Source organism: Choloepus didactylus, chromosome 4 (assembly GCF_015220235.1).
Source record: "Choloepus didactylus isolate mChoDid1 chromosome 4, mChoDid1.pri, whole genome shotgun sequence".
In the NCBI taxonomy this organism is placed as follows: Eukaryota; Metazoa; Chordata; class Mammalia; order Pilosa; family Megalonychidae; genus Choloepus; species Choloepus didactylus.
Window position 1 is genome coordinate 88,847,608 of NC_051310.1, and position 20,332 is coordinate 88,867,939.

The 20,332-nt window shown below is 38.1% G+C and overlaps 1 protein-coding gene across 11 annotated transcripts in view; it reads left to right on the forward strand.

Annotated features, from left to right (window-relative positions):
- The window catches only part of AKAP13 (A-kinase anchoring protein 13), a 405,703-nt gene that overhangs the window by 364,865 nt on the left and 20,506 nt on the right, over positions 1-20,332 (forward strand). For 8 of the 11 annotated variants that reach the window (XM_037832976.1, XM_037832972.1, XM_037832977.1 and 5 more), the window contains 9 exons: positions 7,166-7,233; positions 9,521-9,587; positions 12,761-12,896; positions 14,312-14,424; positions 14,996-15,148; positions 15,712-15,962; positions 18,953-19,078; positions 19,192-19,309; positions 19,849-20,097. In XM_037832976.1, the coding sequence (XP_037688904.1) occupies positions 7,166-7,233; positions 9,521-9,587; positions 12,761-12,896; positions 14,312-14,424; positions 14,996-15,148; positions 15,712-15,962; positions 18,953-19,078; positions 19,192-19,309; positions 19,849-20,097 (1,281 nt within the window). The remainder of the gene's footprint in view (positions 1-7,165; positions 7,234-9,520; positions 9,588-12,760; positions 12,897-14,311; positions 14,425-14,995; positions 15,149-15,711; positions 15,963-18,952; positions 19,079-19,191; positions 19,310-19,848; positions 20,098-20,332) is intronic. The other 3 variants (XM_037832975.1, XM_037832979.1, XM_037832973.1) reach the window with 2 other exon arrangements.

Consider the following 20,332-nt stretch of genomic DNA (forward strand, 5'->3'; position numbering starts at 1 on the left):
CCCTGATGGCTAATGATGAAGAGCATCTTTTCATATACTTTTTGGCCGTTGATGTGACTTCTCTGGAGAAATGTCTAGTCGAGACTTTTGCCCATTTTTTAAATTGGGTTGTTTTTCTCTCTGTTGTTGAGTTGTAGGACTCAGTCAAGTTTTTTCTTACGGTTTATAAAGGTCAGCATGTAATCCATGATGATTGTATATTGTGTTGGTTTATATGTGCTCTGTTTCCAAACAAGTCTTTAGCATGTTATGTTCTTCTGCATGCATGTACTAAGAGATTCAACAGGATGAAATGTTTTAAAACAAATCAACATTCTAGACTCCACTGAACACACCTGGATTACAGTCTGAGGTCAAAATCTTGGGTAAAAGCTGAGACCTGTTGTGGACTTGTGTGGAAATGGTCATGATCGCAGACTAGAAATAGCAGGGAGCAAAGCATCCATATAGCTCCCTTGCAGTCTCCTGGAGAAGAGAGCAACAGAAGCAAAGCCTGAGCAACTTGCTAGGACCACTTCACAGGAATTTGAGTTGGGAGAAAGCCTGGAAGGTGTTGTGTCAGTCACAACTCTATTCTTGGTTTAGGATTAGGTGACCCTAAGAATGGGAGGGGAAAGGAAGGGAGTCTTTCCAATTGTCATTTCTTTAATTATCTAAAGAATGCTTTCAGTATTTAGCTATTTCCAACTGCCACAAATAATTTGGTATTTGTAAAGCTTGGTGGAGTCCCTCAGAATAAGGAATTCATTGTGTTCTGGGTTTTGTAACTTGCCAGTAGTTCTTGCTTTGTTTCCTTTTAACAGATGTAAATGACATTAAGGTTATTGTTGATTTGTTTTCTGTTGTGTTAGCAGCTTCTGAGTACTTTTGTGGTAGGTTGTTTCTCTTGATTTCCAAAAACAAGTAGACTGGCCGTAATCTAGGTAGGCAGTGTAAGATTTTAAGATGTGTGTGTTGGTTGGATTTTGCTTTGGATTTCATCAGGAAAAGCAGCAATCTGAATCAAAAGTTTTTTGGCATTTTACTTCATTGCTTATACAAGATAATAAAGTATTGTAATTGATTAAAGAAAGGAAGTTTGTTACTTAGGGAAAAGGAAGGTGAAAAAGAAGAGCCTAAGCAATACAGTCCATTTTATTCAAGTGGAACAGTTTCATTTTGTTTCATTCTTATTTACCAGTGTTCTTACGAAAACTGCTGTTTTGAGCACTTCAGCTGAGATGATTTGGCTCTTTTTTGTGGCTTTCCTCTTGTTCTGAACATCAGCACCGCGGTTGTTACACCTGTTACCAAGAACAGCTTGCGTGCTTGCCTTTTGCATCTGCGCTCTGACAGTCCAGACCAGTGTTCACATTCCCTTAAGATTTTAAACAAGCAGTTGCAGTAAGAGTTCTGGAGCATGTATTTCTGAATTGTTTGTATTTGAATGTTTATAGTTGTTGTTTTGTTGTTGTTTGTTTTGTCTTGTTTTAGTTTTTCTGGTCAGGGTGGAATTGATAAGAGGAAGTTGCACATTTCTCCCCTTAAAGGTAACTGCACTCTGTATTCTTCAGAAGTTCAGAGACTTTTTCCCAGATAGATTTTGCTGCTAATGTCTGTCCCTAGTAGGCAAAATAGTTCCTAAAGATAATCAGTGACTGAAGTAATGGAAGATCCCTTACTCCAGAGCTCTGACTGCACAGAACGCAACCTTCAGGGGGATCCCTTCCTCTTGCAGACAGTCCTTTAATAATCATGCCGTTCTGTAATGTGATTTCAGTTTCGCATAGCTACTCCTCTCATCCTGCCTCCATAAAGCTCATTTTCTTAAGCTAGTCTCTCCAGTGGTGTGCTTTATTTTCCTCCTGAAAGAGAAAGAATGCCTAGTTTATAATAGTTCACCAAAAATCTGTGGTAGGTGATGGCAGGAAAAAATGCAGCAGCTGATAGATGATAGCTTCCAATCATGTGGGTTTTGCTTCAGAGTCTTGTTTCATGCCTCCTTGCAGAGAAGAAAGAAGTTGAAGTCTGATCTGTTTGCTTTAAAGTTCAGCAGAATCTAATTAGGGGTCGGCTCTGTTCTCATAAACAACTGCGCTGAGACTTTTTTGAAGAACTTTGAAAAATGAAACCATATTGCTTACTGCTATTAGGAAAGCTTTAAAAAAAGAAAGAAAGAAAGGGGCCAGATAATTCTTCTTTGATCTCCCTGAAAACGTGGTATGGTTATTGCAGAGAGCCAGAAAATATATTAGATTTGTCTTTAAATCTTGTGTTCCTGGTAATTGTCTTATTTTTCACAACAGAGAATAAGGTTTTAACCTCATGGCTTTGGTCGATGTCAGTGGGGCTGACGTTTCTAAATCATCCATACACAGCACTAAAACATCACTATGAACTGAGTCTAGGATAACTTGGTAACAAGTTGAGGAGTGTTTTTCATGTAGGTTCTTGAGTATGTTGAGCAGATGTGCATGCAAAGTGTTTATCACTAAGACTTGAGACCCTAATATAGAGCATTTTAAAATGAAATTTCAGCTGGGTTGTGGGTTTGGGGGCATGTCTCCATTAACTGAAAAAGTAAATTTATGTGAAAAGTTCTTTATCAGAAGCACATTTTAAATGTTATTTCTGCTTTTATGATTCACTGGTTAGAGTTGTCTTTTTCATCTTTCACACCGGCCTGAGTAGTTGACTATTGCTAAACTCCGTTTAAAAGTCAAAGCACTGGAAACGGTTTGGGTAGTTAGTTCCTCAGAAAGTTAAACATAGAATTACCATATAACCCAGCAGTCCTCCTTGTAGATATATACCCAAATAATTGAAAGCAAGGACTTAAACAGATATTTGCACACCAATGTTCATAGCAGCATTACTCACAATAGCCAAAAGTTGGAAACAACCCGAGTATCCATCAGCAGACAAACGGATAAACAAAATGTGGTATATACATAAAACAGAATGTTCAACCATAAAAAGGAATCAAGTTCTGATACTTGATACCACATGGATGAACATTGAAGACATCATGTTTAGTGAAGCCAGACACTAAAGGACAAATATTGTATGGTTTCATTTTGTATGAAATACCTAAATAGGCAAATTTATAGAGACAGAAAGTTAACTAGAGGGTTCCAAGGGGACAGAGGGAGGGGAATGGGAGTTATTGCTCAATGGATATAGAGTTTCTGTTTGGGGTGAAGAAAAAGTTTCGGTTGTGGATGGTGGCATTGGTTGCATAACATTGTAAACATAATGTCACTAAATGGTACAGTTAAAATGGTTAAAAGGGCAAATTTTGTGTTATGTATGTTACCACAATAAAATCTGTTTTTTAAAAATAGGGATAGCACTACTTTTTTGAAAATTGCTGTTGTTTAATTCTCTATAGGATGTTGGAAATTACTTTTGGAAGAAAGGGACAGGAAGAATACAACTTGGAAATAAGTTCTGTCCATAGTGTGCTGGTTGATCACCTTTGTAGATCAGAATAAGTGGCAAGTTCTCAAGCTAATCCACCACTCCCTGTATTGCCAAGAGGAAAGGCTGTTTCATAATTGTGGAAAATAAAAAATCTAAGTGAAAATTGTTTTTAATTAATAACAAATGTGATAAATTGATTTTTGAAAAGGTTAAAATGTTTATCAGGAAATCAAAGAAACTTTGAAGGATATTAGAGGTTGGTATATATTTTTTTTCTTTATTTTGAAATGTACAAAGACAAAATAGTCCATGGATAATACAACAGACACCTTATGTACCAGCCACTTGAAATGTAGAAAAAGTGACATTTTGCCATTTTGCTTCAGACTTCTTTTTTAAGAAGTAAATCATTACAGTTAAAGTTGAATTCCCCTATGTTTTCCTGCTTGTTACCATTTCCTCTTCCTTCCTCCACAAGGGCAAACGCTATCATGAATTCAGTGTAGATGTAATCTATCTGTGTTTTATAATTTTATCTCTCATATAAACAATATTTGTTTTTTGTTTTTTTTTTTTAGTTTACATAAATGATACCATACAGTACATCTAATACAGAAATTTCCTTTATTCTCTCAGCATTATAGTTTGAGGGTCCAGCATCTTGAAACATATGGATCTAGAGCCCTGACTTTTAATTCTTTTGCCCTTATGTGAGAGTGCATTTCCCTGGGCTACATACCAAGAAGAGAATTGCTAATTCATAAACTAGGCACATTTTCAGCTTTACCCGATATTTCCAAATTACCCCCCCAAAGTCTGTTTACCAATTTCTGGACCCATCAGGAGATGAGAGTTCCTTCAGCACCGTATCTTCACCAATATTTAGAACTGGCAGACTTATTTTGCCCAGTCTGGTTAGATTTGAAATGGTATTTCTTTGTTGTTTTAGTTTGCATTTTACTGATTTCTATGCTGCCCAGCACCTTTTTGTGTTTTTTGGTTTTTTGTGTGTGAACTGCCTGTACATTTTTTGTGAACTCTCTTTGTATAGTTTTCTGTTGGGTTGTTTGTCTTTTTCTCATTGTTTTATGAGGTGTTCTTAATATTTTCATGATACTCCTATAGTGTGATAAGAATTTTGTGCTTTATCCTAAAGATGGTGGAGAGTCATTGAAGAATTTGGAGAAGTGCAATGTAAAATATCTTGAATACAAATCAAGAAAGGCAAATGCCCTAGTCCACACATAGCCTTTTTGACCCTTTCTGGAGGACCTTGGCTAGAGAGGCTTAAATTTCTTTAGCCAAGAGTCATTAACGACTAGCTCTAAAATGGAAATTATATCTCATGATGTGTGTGGAAAGACATAATGTAATTAGCATCTCAAGAGTAATGTGGGTTTCTGTTTGTGGTTCTTTCTCTAAGTAGTAAAACAATTATTTCTTTATCCAAATTTCTCCTTGTTTTCAAGTAGCAGGGAGCTAGACAAATTAATGAGAGCTGGTGGTTTTCAGTTCTTAAGAAAAATACCTCAGAGAATGTTTCCTTTTGCTGATTAGAATGAGTCATTCCCCAGGGGTCCCTTCCTGCAAAACCCTCCTTAGGCCCAGAAAGGGACTTTGCTGAGGAGTCCTAGCATTAATGTTCAGTGATGCTTAGCTTCTTTCTAATTGCTGACTTCCAGAACAGCTTCAGGTATTATGTGGAAATGGTCATGGTCACAGACATTAGAAATAACGATGAGCATAGCACCCAGATAGCGCCTTTGCAGTTTCTTCCTAGAGAAGAAAACATTGGAAGCAAGAGTAGAGAAGTTTGACTTAGACAAAAGCTCCCAGGTTTTCCCCTCTTGTTGATTTCCTGAGTGAGCCTTTCCCAGAGAGTCTCTCCTTGTGCTACTGTTAGCAGAGAAACTTGGATGTCTCCTTTGGTTTATTAACATCAAAAGAATGACTGGACAGTGAATTTCACATGGGGTCAACTTAGAAGAGGTTAGGATGGGAGATGGGGGGATTTATATGCCTCCTTGTGAATGAGCCAGAGTATATCTTCACCCCGCCCCACCCCCAGGACTTCAAGACCAGTTCCAGCTCTGGGGCATCATGTTGAAAAAAAATCGAGTTGTTCCTGATAGCCTCTTTTATGGTGGTGGCTTCAGCCAAACTCCTCTAGTTGGAGCTACTGCTTACTCAGTCCTTCCCGCCCCAGAGGTCTAACCTAGTGATGCTTTCGATGATTAAAAATTGAAAAGCCTTCTATAGCATGAACTTTATGGTCCATACTGGAATTTATAAACCCAATAGGATTTATTTTGAAAAACTTACTTTCTTCAAGAGATCTAGTCCAAAGAGTCACAAGCAGAAGGAACTTGAGTGAAAAAACATGGTCCCTGCTTTCATTTTATGTAAGTAGTTGGGGCCGAGAGAGAAGGACTTGTACCAGGTTCACACGGACTAACAGGGCCAAGACTGAAATTGAATTTAGTTGGACAGATGTTCTTCCCAAACTATTTTCAAAGTTGTGCCAGGACACTTGGCTTTTGGATAAGATAGGCTTGGAGTCTACAAATAGACATTTGAATAGATGCCAAGAGCCAGGTACTGTGCTAGAGACTTAATTGAAGACTCAGTCATGGATAATACATGGCCCCTCCCTAGAGGAGCCCTCGGAGGATAGAAACATGAGGAGCACAGCCCAGTGATGGGTGGCATTATAGATGAGACGTGTAAACCACTTAGGTGTTGGAGGAGCCACTGTGGAGGAAGGGATGGGAAAGGCCTTTGGGGTCTGGGAATCCTGACACCCTCCTCTGTAGTATCTTTCCCTTCCCATCATCACTCCACTCCCCCTAGATAATTTATATATGAGCTAAAAGAGCATCTAGGGCCATGATTAGTGAGTTGACTTAAACAGGACCTGTGATGCTTCCTGAATGAGTGTGTGAAGCATTACTTAACAAATGGTATCTGTTGATTTCCTGAGTGAGCTCTTCCCAGCAGGGTCTCTCCTCCGAGTGTCCCCACAGACAAATCTTTTGTTTGTTTCTACTTTGCCTCTGGCCTCCTGGCACAATTCTGTTTTATGACTTGATAGCAGCAGTAAAAGCTAATGATGACACTTTGAGGCCCAGAGGGCTGGGTTTTTATATTTGTGGCCATGTGGGCCAAGGGAGTGAGAAATAAAAGAATTGAGATAAAATCGTGTCCTTGGCAAATTGTGTTCCCTGCTTCATCTTTCAGGAAATCTCTCACCTTCTCTTGAGTCAGAGTGCATTGGGGTATTTCTAATGACCTTTCTTCTGTGACTCTTGATTCAGGAGGTGGGTTTCAAAAAGCTCAGGGTAGAAATAGAAAAACATCAACAGTTTTTCAGATTCCTACTCTACCTGTGGCATAGGCATGCGAATTTTACAACCCGTTAGGGGCTTATTTACTTATTTATTTCTTGTTGACTTAAACTTATATATTGATGGCAGAAACATTTACTTTTGGTTTTGGTAGTCTCTCAGCTTCCTGCCTGAGAAGTTCCAGACATCTAGTTTTTGTTAATCGGAAATCACATCTGTTCTTGTTTCTCCTCCTCCGCATGACATCACAGGCCTGCTTTCTAGAAGTGGACTGCAATCTGTTATTTCAGTCACTCACATTCTTACATATGAGTGACTTAACTTGGAAATCCATATGCTACTTATAACAGTGGTGGAAAGTCAGGATCTAAAATCTGTTTGCTTAGTTGATATGACCCGGGGTTTTGCTTTCTTTTCAGATTGTGGAGCTTTTGTCCACAAAGGCTGTAGAGAAAGTCTGGCCTCCTGTGCAAAAGTCAAAATGAAGGTAAGGCATTTCTGGCTAAAAGAAAACTGAAAAGGATTTAAACCAGCATAATCCTCAGGAGTTGGGAAAGTTGGGTTTGTGGTAGTTTTTTTTGTTTATTTTAATCATTTGGCACCAACTTTGAAAACAAAATAACTAAAAAAATAATTTTTCTCAAAAAATGAGAAGCTCTCTTTTTGATTAACACCCTCGAGAGTTTGAGACTGGGGAAATAAAGTTCTTTCAGAACTTCTAAATATTAAATATAGACTTATCTGTGATTTTGCTTCTGTGTCACAATTAAAGTTTTCTTCTTAACCCTGTCTGCATACCTACTCTGCTGTTTATACACCTGGTTTCCTCATTCAGAATCATGAGGGCAGCAGGTGAATATGAGGGGCTTTGGAATTTCTGGTTAGCTGGGGTGTATTATGGTTAGACCCAGCCTATCTAGTAGCAGTTTTCTCCACAGGGCACATAGATAGGCTCTGATCACAGGATACAAGAATAAGTGTACCAGTTGTATGGCGGTGCCTAATCTGAGCACACATGCTATGTAATAATGCACACTGCTTATCAAATGGCCCTTTAATGAAAGAGTATGGATTTGGTAGTTCTTTCAGTAGCCAATGTGGTTTTCACACATCTATATCTTTTTGTTCCTTGTCAGAAGAGCACTCTCCAGCTACATCTACACAAATATTCAGCACACTGTGGGCTGCTGCGTCGATACCCAGACACATTTATCTAGTCCAGTGGCCTCATACTTAAGCATGCTTCAGAATCACCTGCAGGGCTTATGAAAAGACAACTTGCTGGGCCCCACTCCCAGAGTTTCACATTCTGTAAGTCTGGGGTGGGGCCCAGGAATTTGCATTTCTAGCAAGTCCCTAGATGATACTGATGATGCTGGTCCAAGGACCACACTTTGAGACATACCGATCTAGGGTGAAGATGGCAAACTTCTGTACCCCTGAGCTTACTTATCCTGTGAACATGTATTTTGTTTGGCATATATGGTATTTTTTTAATTCAAGTTGTTGGTGCAATCATTTAAAAATCATATTTCATATTAATTTGGGTTTATAGTTTCTCCTGAAAAATTAGAAGATGTCACAACCCTGGGCCCACTGATATGTCCCTTCACCCTTCAGTCCTGATTCCCTTACCCAACTCTTTTCCCTCTTTTCCATAGTACATGTAAACTTCTGAGACTGTATATTTAACAGCATATATTTATTTATTAGATTTACCATTTATGGTCTGTACCTTACCCCCACTAGAAAGTAAGCTTCACATTTGCCAAGAACTCTGAATGCAGGAACCTTTGCTCCATTAACGTATTATATGTTCCTAGAATGATGTCTGACTTACCGGTCGTTAAATATCGGAGGGAAAGATGGCAAGCACTAATCAACTGGAGCTGAGCTGTTGCTGCCTCCTTTGTACAAGGTGTATGGGTTCCAGATGGCCACTTTCCTTACCCGATGTGCTTCTTACATTTTTGTTACCTGCCTGACCTGATAGCATTTGAATTTGTGATATCTAATATGATAACTCATTGCTATTGAGAATGCACTGGGTTCTGTAGAATATTAATGACGAATATCTCATCTCACATAAGAGTACATGATCTCAAAGTGGGAATTTCATTTTAGATTGGAAGTAATTTTAGATCATTTCCCTTAGGATGTATTTCAGATTTAATTGCTTCAGTCTGCAGTTTCTTAAAATACATTTGTTACATGCCACAACAAAGGAATCTTAGCTAGAATTAGCATTTAACTAAGGATTTAGCACCTTATAAATGCCAGTCACTGGAGAAATAGAAATGAAAAAGGCTCAGATGCCACGCATAAGAAATCAGCAATCTTTTGGGGAAGATAGACCAAAAGAGGATCACCAGATAGACCAAAAGAGGATCACCGTCAATGAGATAAAAGCTATGTGGAAGTATTCTAATGGGTTGTCAATCTCTGCCTTGGGTAAGGAGGGGAAAGGAGCTAATGGACAGCTTCACCAAGGAGATAACACTTAAATAGTCTTGAAATAAACAGGAGTGTCATGTCTGTGAAGGTGAGAACAGCATTCTGGGCAGCAGAAACAGCATCTGAGAATCCAAGTGTTTTGGCAGGTTCAGAGGATAACAAGGGGCTGGGAGACAGGATATTGAGACCCAGTAGCAAGGAACAGCAGGAAAATAGCCTGAACTGCTGAGAGAGACTCCTCCTATTCTAGGCTTCTTGAAACCTGACAGAAGATAAATTGCAGATGCAGTCTTCCTGTACTGTTTTTCTTTTTCTTCCAGCAACCCAAAGGGAACCTTCAGGCACATGACACATCATCACTACCCACAGTCATTATGAGAAATAAGTGTAAGTAGTTCATCCTACCTCTCCCGATTCCCTTTTTGACTTTCTGGTTTTGGACTTTAAAATACTTGTGTGATATTCATTTAGTATTCTTAACCAAAATTTGATTGCCTACTTTGTGGTAAAATAGAGAATCCTGCTGTTTTATCCTGCAGATTCATTGACCAATAATTATCATTAAACCTTCTTTGAAGGTTTTTAGAATGGTGTGTGTAATAGCTTAAAAGACAGTGGCACCCTAACCCTGTGTATTTAAGCAAATTGTTCAACCCTTGTCCACCTCACTTTTCCTCTTTGGTAAGTAGAGAAGTATTGTGTCTGCTTTTAGTGCCTCACCATTGTGTGATCAAATGAGATCTTGCTTGTTAAACTTCTTTATTAAACTATGAAGTTACATGAATAGTTCATTTATTTTCAAGTATCTCAGGTGATACACAGAATTGTAAATCATACTGTCTTAATCAGAGGTCTGTGCAAGGCTCCATTTTGGTTTTATTTTATTTAATATTTTTCCCTTTTCATTTTCCATTTCCTATCTCATTCCTTTCCCTTATTTAACACCCACTGTATTATCTTTAATCTTTATCCTAATCTGACTTATCTATAGACATGTATTTCTTTGAAAGATATCAATGATTGTTTTGCATGTAGAATTTAGATAATGATATGACTTATGGTTATATATTATTTTTTTCATTCAATGTTTTTGAGATCTGTACATGTTGTTATTATATGTAAGACATTGTTTCAGACTTCTGCATAATATTCCTTCATATACATCTACCTCATTATCATTGACCCGAAGACTGACATCTAAGTTGCTTCTAGCTAATATCATAAATAATAGTGAATAACTTCATGGTTGGCTCCTTGGTTACCTACTGAGAATTTCTTTATTTCAGTGTGATTCTCAGACTAGTTACAAATGCAAATTCTTGAGCCTTACCCCAACCTGCTGAATCAGAAACTCCAGTGCTGGGGCCAACACTCTCTTGTGTCTGAATAGACCTCCCCCCCGCCCCAGGGTGATTCTGTCCACACTCAAGTTGGAGACCCTATGGCCTAGGGTATAGGGTGATACATACTTTCTCTATGTGCTTCCAGATAGTACTCCAGAATGGCTGTCCTGGTCTGTGAATTCCCTTTTGACGTATTAAATCCTGTTAACTATTAATCTGTGCATGAGATGACTAGAAGATAATCTTTGCCCAATTGACACCCACTTTAATTGGTGATCTTCCAACTCATAACATTCACCTTTTAAATACCTGTTATGTCGGGGGATTTATTTGTGTTATCTCTGACCTCAACATGTCTTATTACTCCCATTTTAACCCACAGAGACAATACTGCAAATTGTAAATTCAAGTAGTATGAGTTTGAGTCTCACTATCTCTCTTCTCCAGCTATGTGGCTTGGGTGTTTAACCCTCCCTGTGCCTCATTTTCCTCCTCAGTAAAAAGGGGGTGGTACAAACATTTAAATGAGAGCATACATATAAAGTACTTAGTAATAGGCACTCCTTAAGTGTTAACATTCCCTGCTTTCATTATCATCACAAATAAGGAAACTGAGGCTCAGTAATACTAGGTAACTTACTCCTAGACTACTGATTGGTTTGACAAGGAAAAACTTATTTTCACCCCTCTATGCTTTCTTTCAGAAACAAGCTGTCCTTTGTAACTTTTAGGACTCTGCATAACATGATTTCATCCAACTTCTCCAGTCCTTTCACTGATTCCTTATCTACACCCTCCACTTAATTCCTCCTCTACTTTTTGTCTTCTTTTTACTTTAATACTACCTGATTATTTCTGCCTTCATTCATATAGTTCTCCTGATCAGAATGACCTTTTTTCTTTCTGATCTATCCAAATCCTTAGCATTCTTCAAGAATTAGTGTTTCTTCCTCTATCAGATCTTATCAACTCGCTGACCTGCTCCAGGCTCTTTAACACTTAAGCATTATGTCCTTTTTTCTACCAGTTGCTGCTGTTCTCTGCTGGAGCAGGGACCACACCTCATACTCCTTGTGAGCTTCTGTAGCGAGGGTCTGGTCCTGTGGAGTGCATCTTGTTTCTGGATTTTTATTGTGTCACTTTCTTCTAAATAGGATTTGAATAGAAATTAATTTTTGTTAAGTCAAAATCATCCTGAAATATTGTAAAATCATAACAGCTGCCCCAGTCTTATTTCCTTCAGCTCCTGACACTCCTGGGGATAGACAAATCATGTAACTGGTGTCTGGGGCAGGAGCTCAGTTACCAAGGAAAAATAATTTGTCACACAAATGCCAGTGTGACCACTTTAGCAAATTGGAACTCTAGTTTCCTCTGTGATTATGTTGAGAAATATACAGTATGAAGACTAATTAACTATATGACATTAAACAAGTGTTGCACTTTCCTCATCTGTAAATTAAAGGAATTAGTCCAAATCTGTGTTCTCCACCCGAGTGCAGAAGAGTCACTTGGGGAGCTTGTAAAAGGTCCCACCCCCCCCACTCCCGCCAAAGACTGGGAGGGCAGGGAATCTTCATATCAAACAAGCATCTTTCTCCTGTGGGGACTCCCAGGGAACACTAGCCTCAGGGATCCCTAAGGTGCCTTTTATCCTTAAAATTCTTTGAAACTTTATTTTTATTTTCAATTATATAATACTCTCATGATTCTTTTTCCCTATTGCCTAGTTTCTATCCCATCCCACAGATAAGCACTCTTTTAGTTTCTTACATATCTTCCTGGAGTCATTTATGCAAATAAAGCTAATATCAAGTTAGATCCTCATGCTAAAAAAAAACAAAAAAAAAAGAAAATTGATAGAGCCTGTTATATACTTTCTTCTGCACTTTAATCTTTGTGTCATTTCTAATATTTTGCTTTTACTGACAGTGTTGCTTTGAATAATTTTGGATATGTATCATTTTACACATATACAAGTGTATCTTTTAGAAAACACATGTGTTGAAAGTGGAATTGCTGGATCAGAAGGTATATGCATTTACACTTTCAATAGTTACTGTCACATTGTTCTCTGTAGAGTTTTTGTGCCAACTTGCATCTCCAGGAAAAATCTATTTTAAAGCATTTTGCTGCTATTTGGCATTGTCAGATGAGTTAGTAATAGGTGGGCATAGGTAGGTGATGCTTCAGTTAGTGTCTTCTCTTCCTTTCCAGCCTCACAGCCCAAGGAGCGCCCTCGGTCAGCAGTCCTACTGGCGGAAGAAACTACTGCAATCCCAATGTTTGCTAATAGACGGTCCCAGCAGAGTGTCTCACTTTCCAAAAGTGTCTCTATACAGAACATTGCTGGGTAAGTGAGTATTTAAAGATAGCACAGTTGACAACTATGTAACAAGAGCACGGTCATATCATTTTACAAAAAGATCCTTCTTTTAGAAATAAAGGTGTAAAATAATGGATTGGTTCATAAATTGGGTAGTATTAGATGAGGAGAATAGGGATTAAATTTTTGGCGCATTGTCATGCTGCCATTTTGTAATAGTGAACTTTCTTAAACACCATTATTGGGCCAGGTTGTCCTAGGCCTTTGCACATATTCAGCCCCACTTTTGAAGAACAGGAGTTCTACAATGATGATTTCTTAAATCAAAGTAAAAAGTGGGAATAAGAAAAAATTTAATTTTGAATTTTTGGTTGCAGCCACTTACATTTTCAGATGCTACACTTTCTTATTATTCAGAAGACGCCATGGTTTTGTTACTTTTTAAAAATCTGTTTTCCATTCTTGTCACTTAGGTCAGTGTCATGGGTTGAAAGATGGGCCATTACTGTCAGGTTCCCTCTCATTCATTTGCACTGAATACCTTTTGTGATCCCCTCCAAAAGTTGCTGTGTTGTCCACTGACTATACAGGCCTTGGCTGTCAAGTGGTTAGCACAGGGCTGATTATGATGTGTTACTGGCTGCTTTGGGTAAGGTGCTGCCTTCCCATCAAGTAAATAAGTCATCTCAAATGTAGGCCTCAGAACATCTCTTGCATCTCTTTTCACCTAGATTGGAGGAAAATTCTTAACTAAAGGATGCAAAATCTCCTTTTGTCTCTTACCTCCTAATCCCTGTGCTGGCTAATGCTTTCTACTTAAAAATTAAAATAAAAATCAGGTATTTTTATTTTGTTTTGTTCATCTTTGTATTTTTATGATCTCCACTGGCCTTCTTTTCAAGATTGAAATGTTATCAAAGTTTGTTTACATTGTTGCTTTAAAGAGTTGGTCTTTAAATAAAATTTTAAATTTTAAATGACTTTTGCTTTTGTGTCATACAAAAAAAAGCATTTATTGGGTACCTATTAGGCTAGCTGCTGAGTTGGAATTGAGAAAGTCCAAGCATATGATTTATTATAAGTGCTTGAAGGTCTGTATTTATTTAAGGTACAACAAAAAAAGTAGTGGTTAGGCAGTGAGTTTTAGAGAATGTGTACATGGTTTAAAGGAAGAGATTTCTCCTTGCTACCTACTATTAAAAAAAAAAAAATTCCTGAGGCTCAGAAAGTTGAAAGTGTCAGTTTGCAATGTTGTTAAATGTTTCCTGCCTTTGTTAATAGTGTTACATATTGCCATGTATCTAACATAAGCAATTTTATCTTCAGTTGTACTTAGAGCCAGCTGTCATTTTAGAGTTTATTTTTCAGACACTCATTAGAGAAAGCAAACCATAGTGCACCAGAATGTATTTGACAGTATGTACTTCTTTTGTTGTCCCCAGAGTTGGCAATGATGAGAATATGTCAAACACCTGGAAATTCCTATCTCACTCAACAGATTCACTAAATAAAATCAGCAAGGTCAATGAATCAACAGAATCACTTACTGATGAGGGTAAGAGGATGTTGTGACCTGTATTTATGCATCCTGGGGTTACATGTGCCATTACCTAGAATATAAGACTTTGTGGAATAATTATACCTGCCTCGTCCTTCCTCCTAACTGATCTCTAAATTGACTGTAAAACATCAAATGGTTTATAATGAATTGCTAATCAGACTTATCCAGTTGTTAGATATCGGTCCAATGAAGGATGTCATTTGATTTTAATGTGAATATACTCAGTAGTTTATTCCCCTAGATTTTTGTACACATTCAGTTCTAGCTCTCTAGGCACAATTATAAGCCTGCTCTCTGAAACATGTAAACTTACCCGATACCTTCTAGTTATAACGTCATGTAGGATTAACGTTTTAGTCACTTTTGATTTCTGTGATGTTTATCAAACTTAACCAAAGTCTTGACCATAGATTTTGTCCCTCCTAAACAGGCATTAATATGCACCCTGTATTAATGCTTAGTATTTTTATCTTTTGAAATCAGTTATCACCCTGAGAAAAGTCCAGCAAACATTTTTTAGGAGTTACAGGTCCAAGATTCTGATACTGATTTCTGATATTTTGAGGAGTAGGTACAGACATGAATGAAGGACAACTAATGGGAGACTTTGAGATTGATTCCAAACAACTAGAAGCAGAGTCCTGGAGCCGGATAGTGGACAGCAAGTTTCTTAAACAACAAAAGAAAGATGTGGTCAAACGGCAAGAAGTGATTTATGGTGAGAATCTTCATTTTGCTCTGCTGATAATTTGATTTGCATTGTTTAACATTTTTTTATCTGGTGATTTACTAGGCTGTGAAAAGTAGATTTTTGATTTTAAAAGTTTTCTTTAGAAACTTTGGAAGACAGAGACGTGGTCTTCTCTATATCCTTTTCATCCCACTCTATTTATTTTAGTTCTATTGAATATTGTACTTATATGTGAGTGCTTATTTATGTAGCAGTCCTAGAAAAATCTCTTGTGAAAATACCATTTAGTTCTTCAGTTACACTAGAAACTAAACACAAATCATTTCTAAGAATACAGTAAAATATGAGAGGTACTAAATCCAATGAAGACCACTTTAAAAGCCACCATTTGACTAGTGGACTCCAACATGCCTATCCTCAGAAAATAGTGTTAGGTCAAGTTAAAAAATAGAGGAATAAGATGAGAACACATAGATAAAAAGCAGCTTAAATTGGGCTCTAAATAGCCTTAAGCCTGCAGCAAATGATCTTTGAAGGAGAATCCTTGTCAAAAGAGTATCACTGACCCTTGAGCCTTGTCCCCCTTGTAGAGCTCATGCAGACTGAGTTCCATCACATCCGCACGCTCAAGATCATGAGTGATGTGTACAGCCGGGGCATGGTGACAGATTTGCTCTTTGAGCAGCAGATGGTGGAAAAGCTGTTCCCCTGTTTGGATGAGCTGATCAGTATCCATAGCCAGTTCTTTCAGAGGATCCTGGAGCGGAAGAAGGAGTCTTCAGTGGATAAAAGCGAAAAGAATTTTCTCATCAAGAGAATGGGGGATGTGCTTGTGAATCAGGTGAGCAGTGGAAAGGCTCAGGTTCCTCTTGGGTGAAGTGGGGAAAAGAACAAAGCTCTGGGGTTCTATAGCCATGCATCCACCTCTTGTCTCTACCATTTATTATCTCTGTAAGCTTAGGTAATTTATTTAATCTCTCCAAGCCTTGATTTCCTTTTCTTTAAAATGGGGATAGTAGGTTTTCTCTCCTAATGTTATTTTAGAAAGTTAAAGGCAATGTATGTATAAAAGTACGAAGTCCATTTGGTAGGTAGTCAATAAAAGTTAGTTTTTCTTCCTCAGAGTTCTATACCATCATCAGAAGCAGTATAGTAAAATAAGAGAAAATGAGAAATCGGAAAATATTTTTCAGGAATCTCAACTTCTTTCTCTGCCTCAGTCAAAAGGATTTCATTTATCTAAAACCACCTGGAGTACAAAAAGATGAATAAGAAACAAGAAATTAATCTGTTAAAAAAAGACTGTAAAATCTGTGTTGCTGTTATTTTCATCAAGGCGTAGTATGGTTTCAGTTCTACAAAAAAAAAAAAGTTTAACTGAAAATTATTTTATCTGATACTTCCAGGTGTATTTGTCACAGACACTTTCTCATGTTTCTTTTCAAAACCTTCTTGGAAAAAACCATTGCTAGCGTAGAGCCTAATGGACAAAGCCGTGCACATCTGATAAGAGGTTTTTCCCCAGCAAATCCCTACTTCTTTGTGGAGGCAGAGGCTTTTCATTCCTGGAACATCTGTCTGGGAAATTTTCTTCTTGTACTCTTGAGCCCATACCCCTTACTTCATTCATTAATGTATTTTATTCTTTAATTCATTCATTCTTCAAGTACTTGCTGAGCACCTGCTTGGTGTCATGTGGAGCTACCAAGGTGAATAAGGCATTGGAGCTCACATCTAGGGTTAAAAATAGGCATGCCATCAAATAAATGCAGATGTAAGTATAGTAAAGGCTTTAACACCAATATCTGTCACAGATTGTCACTGCCCAAAAGTGGCCAGTTCTGTACCTGGGAACTTTTTCTCCCTAAATTATCTCTTCCCTCATTTTCCAGAGCACTCTCTGCCTTTTCTCGTTGCCTTCAGACCTGCCCACGTACCTCATCCAACCGCAACTACTATTATTGTTTGTAGCTTCTTGTATTTATGCACATCATCCTGTGAGGTCCTTGAGGGCAGAGGTCATATTTTAGCCCCGTGGTATCCATCTGTTGTTTTTGTGTGCCGGTGCTAGGATCACCCTTCAGGGATCTTGCTTTATGGTGTGAGCAGAGATTACTTAAGATCTCTCTGCCTTAGCTTCTTTATTGGCTTATTGGAGTAAATATTTACCCTGAACCTTTTTTCAAGTTTTTTGGTAAAAATTGATTTGAGTTACCTCCAGAGATTTTTAGTACAGTAAAAATCATTGCTTATGTATCTTTGATTTATCCCACCAAATACCCCATTGAGATTGGACGCATTTGGGAATGATTTAAGGACCATGCAGAATAATTATGACTCCTGGCCTGAGATAAGTAGGGTAAACAGATAGTGAAATAGTGAGGCGTAGGTCAAATTTTTTAGACTGAATGTCTTACAGAGAACTTACATAGTGAGTGTTACAATTTGCTAAAGCTGCTGGGATGTAATACACCAGAAATGGATTGGCTTTTATAAAAGGGATTTATTAGGTTGCAGATTTACAGTTCTAAGGCCATAAAAGTGTCCAAGCTAAGGCATCAACAGGAGGATATTTTCACTAAAGAATAGCCAATGGCGTCCAGAACACTTCTGTCAGCTGGAAAGGCACAAGGCTAGCATCTGCTGGTCCTTTGCTCCTGGGTTTCTGTAGCTTTCAGCTTCTGATTCCAGTGGCTTTCTCTTTCAGCGTCTGTGCGTTCTCACTTAGCTTCCCCAAATGTCTTTCTGTCTGCATCTCCAAGTGTCTGGGTCTGTGTCAGCTCTGAGCTCTCTTAGGGACTCCAGTAAACTAATTAAGACGCACCTGGGATGGGTGGGGTCATATTTCTGTCTAGATAGTCTAATCAAAAGGTCCTACAGTAGGTCTGCTCCCACAAGAGTGGATTAAAAACACAGTCGTTTATGGGGTATATAAAGATTCAAGCCAGCACAGTGAGTCTTCTCGTTCTATTAGAATCTTTACCACAAATGAAAGTTAGAACACATTTTGTTTATCTGCATAGTACATAGATATTTCTGTAAGGTTTTCACTAGCTTTTACAGCTTTGAGACATAATTCATGTCATCTAGTTCACCCATTTAATGCATACAAATCACTGGGTTTTTAGTATGTTCACAGAGTATTACAACCATCACCACAATCCATTTCAGAACATTTTCATCACCCCATAAAGAAACTCCTTACCCATTAATAGTCACTTCCCATCTCCCCTTCCCACCCCCTAGTCTTAGACAATACTAATCTACTTTCTGTCTCTCTAGATACACATTTCATATAAATGGAATCATACATACAGTATGGGATCTTTTGTGACCAACTTCTTTCACATACCATAATGTTTTCAGGATTCATCCATGTTGTAGCATGTATGAGAACTTCACTTTTTTTTTTATAGCTGAGTAATTCCATTGTATGGATGAACCATGTTCTATGTATTCACTCATCAGTTGATGGATAGTTGAGTTGTTTCCACCTTTTGGCTGTTACGAATAATGCTGCCGGGAATGCAGTTGTACAGGTTTTCGCATGAACATATGTTTTCATTTTCCTTGGTTCAGTACTTCGGAGTGGAATTGCTACGTCATATGGTAACTCTATTTCTAATCTTTTGAGGAACTGCCAAACTGTTATCCAAAGTGGCTACATCATTTTACATTCCTACTCACAGTGTTTAAGTTTTTACTCTTTTGGAGAGATCTGTGAGGAAGCATTCTTGGCTTTTAAAAATAGACTGGAAACTTTTTACAAAATGGTAATTAGACTTTAGTGCCCTGGGTTTTGGCATGACTTCTGTTCTCTTTTATCTGCAGTTTTCTGGTGAGAATGCGGAACGTTTAAAGAAGACGTATGGCAAATTTTGTGGGCAGCACAACCAGTCTGTGAACTACTTCAAAGATCTTTATACCAAGGATAAGCGTTTTCAGGCCTTTGTAAAGGTATCGATGTGAAACATGAACATCCCTATAATTTGTCAAAGCCATATGTCACTGTTGGTTTTTGCTAGAAACTTCTTCCTCACTTAGTCCCTATTTTTTTAACCCCCTTGCAGAAGAAGATGAGCAGTTCGGTGGTAAGGCGGCTTGGAATCCCAGAGTGCATATTGCTTGTAACCCAGCGAATCACCAAGTATCCAGTTTTATTCCAAAGAATATTGCAGTGTACCAAAGGTGAGTTTCTTTTCTCACTCAGTCTTATGTGCCAGTTGACTATGTTTCCTTATGTCCAGCAGCGCTAAAGACCCCACAGAAGGGAAGTTTCATGTTCTAGTATTAAAATCAGCTTTCTCAAGTGGCAACTTGATATGTTATGTCACCAGACTTAGCAAGAAGGAAAGGGACCACTTGCTGATTCCATCAAAATTTCAATGACCTGAACAACTTATTTCTCTCCTATATACTAGACTGGGAGATAATTCCGACCAATTCTACCAGTAAGCACCAGATTTACTGGTTTCTCTCTGCTACCCTCCCTCCCTAAAGATGTTTGGTTCATCCTGTGTTCCAACAAAGTATATAATTGCATGTTACTTGTATCATTGAAAACTTCTTTCTTTAGAATTAAACTTACAACAAAGGCAAAGGCACATGACCTTTAAAATGTTGGCCTCACTCTGGTTGCCTAACCACAAAGGGAAAATGATGGTGTGGAGCCTCCTGCCCTTATCTGAAAGGATCCATTAAAAACAGAACTATTCTTTCCTTCTAAGACAATGATGTGGAGCAGGAAGATCTGGCTCAGTCACTGAGCCTGGTGAAAGATGTGATTGGAGCTGTAGACAGCAAAGTGGCAAGTTATGAAAAGAAAGTACGTCTCAATGAGATTTATACAAGGACAGATAGCAAGTCGATCATGAGGATGAAGAGCGGTCAGATGTTTGCCAAGGAGGACTTGAAACGGAAGAAGCTTGTGCGGGATGGGAGTGTATTTCTGAAGACTGCAGCAGGACGGTTGAAAGGTAAGTCTCACTTTTGTCTGAAGCTCTATGTGTGTACTTGAGGAGAGCAGGCAAAATCCAAATGTTTTGGTTAGAAATTCATGACCAGATTTTTCCTTGAGAGCCCAGATCTAAAAATGACCCAGAAGCAACTATCATTTAATTATTCTTAATTTTGTATCAAAAAGGACTGGTTTGAGATAGCTTACAAAATCATATAAAATATAGTAATCAAGGAAAAGGGGAAATAAGATTT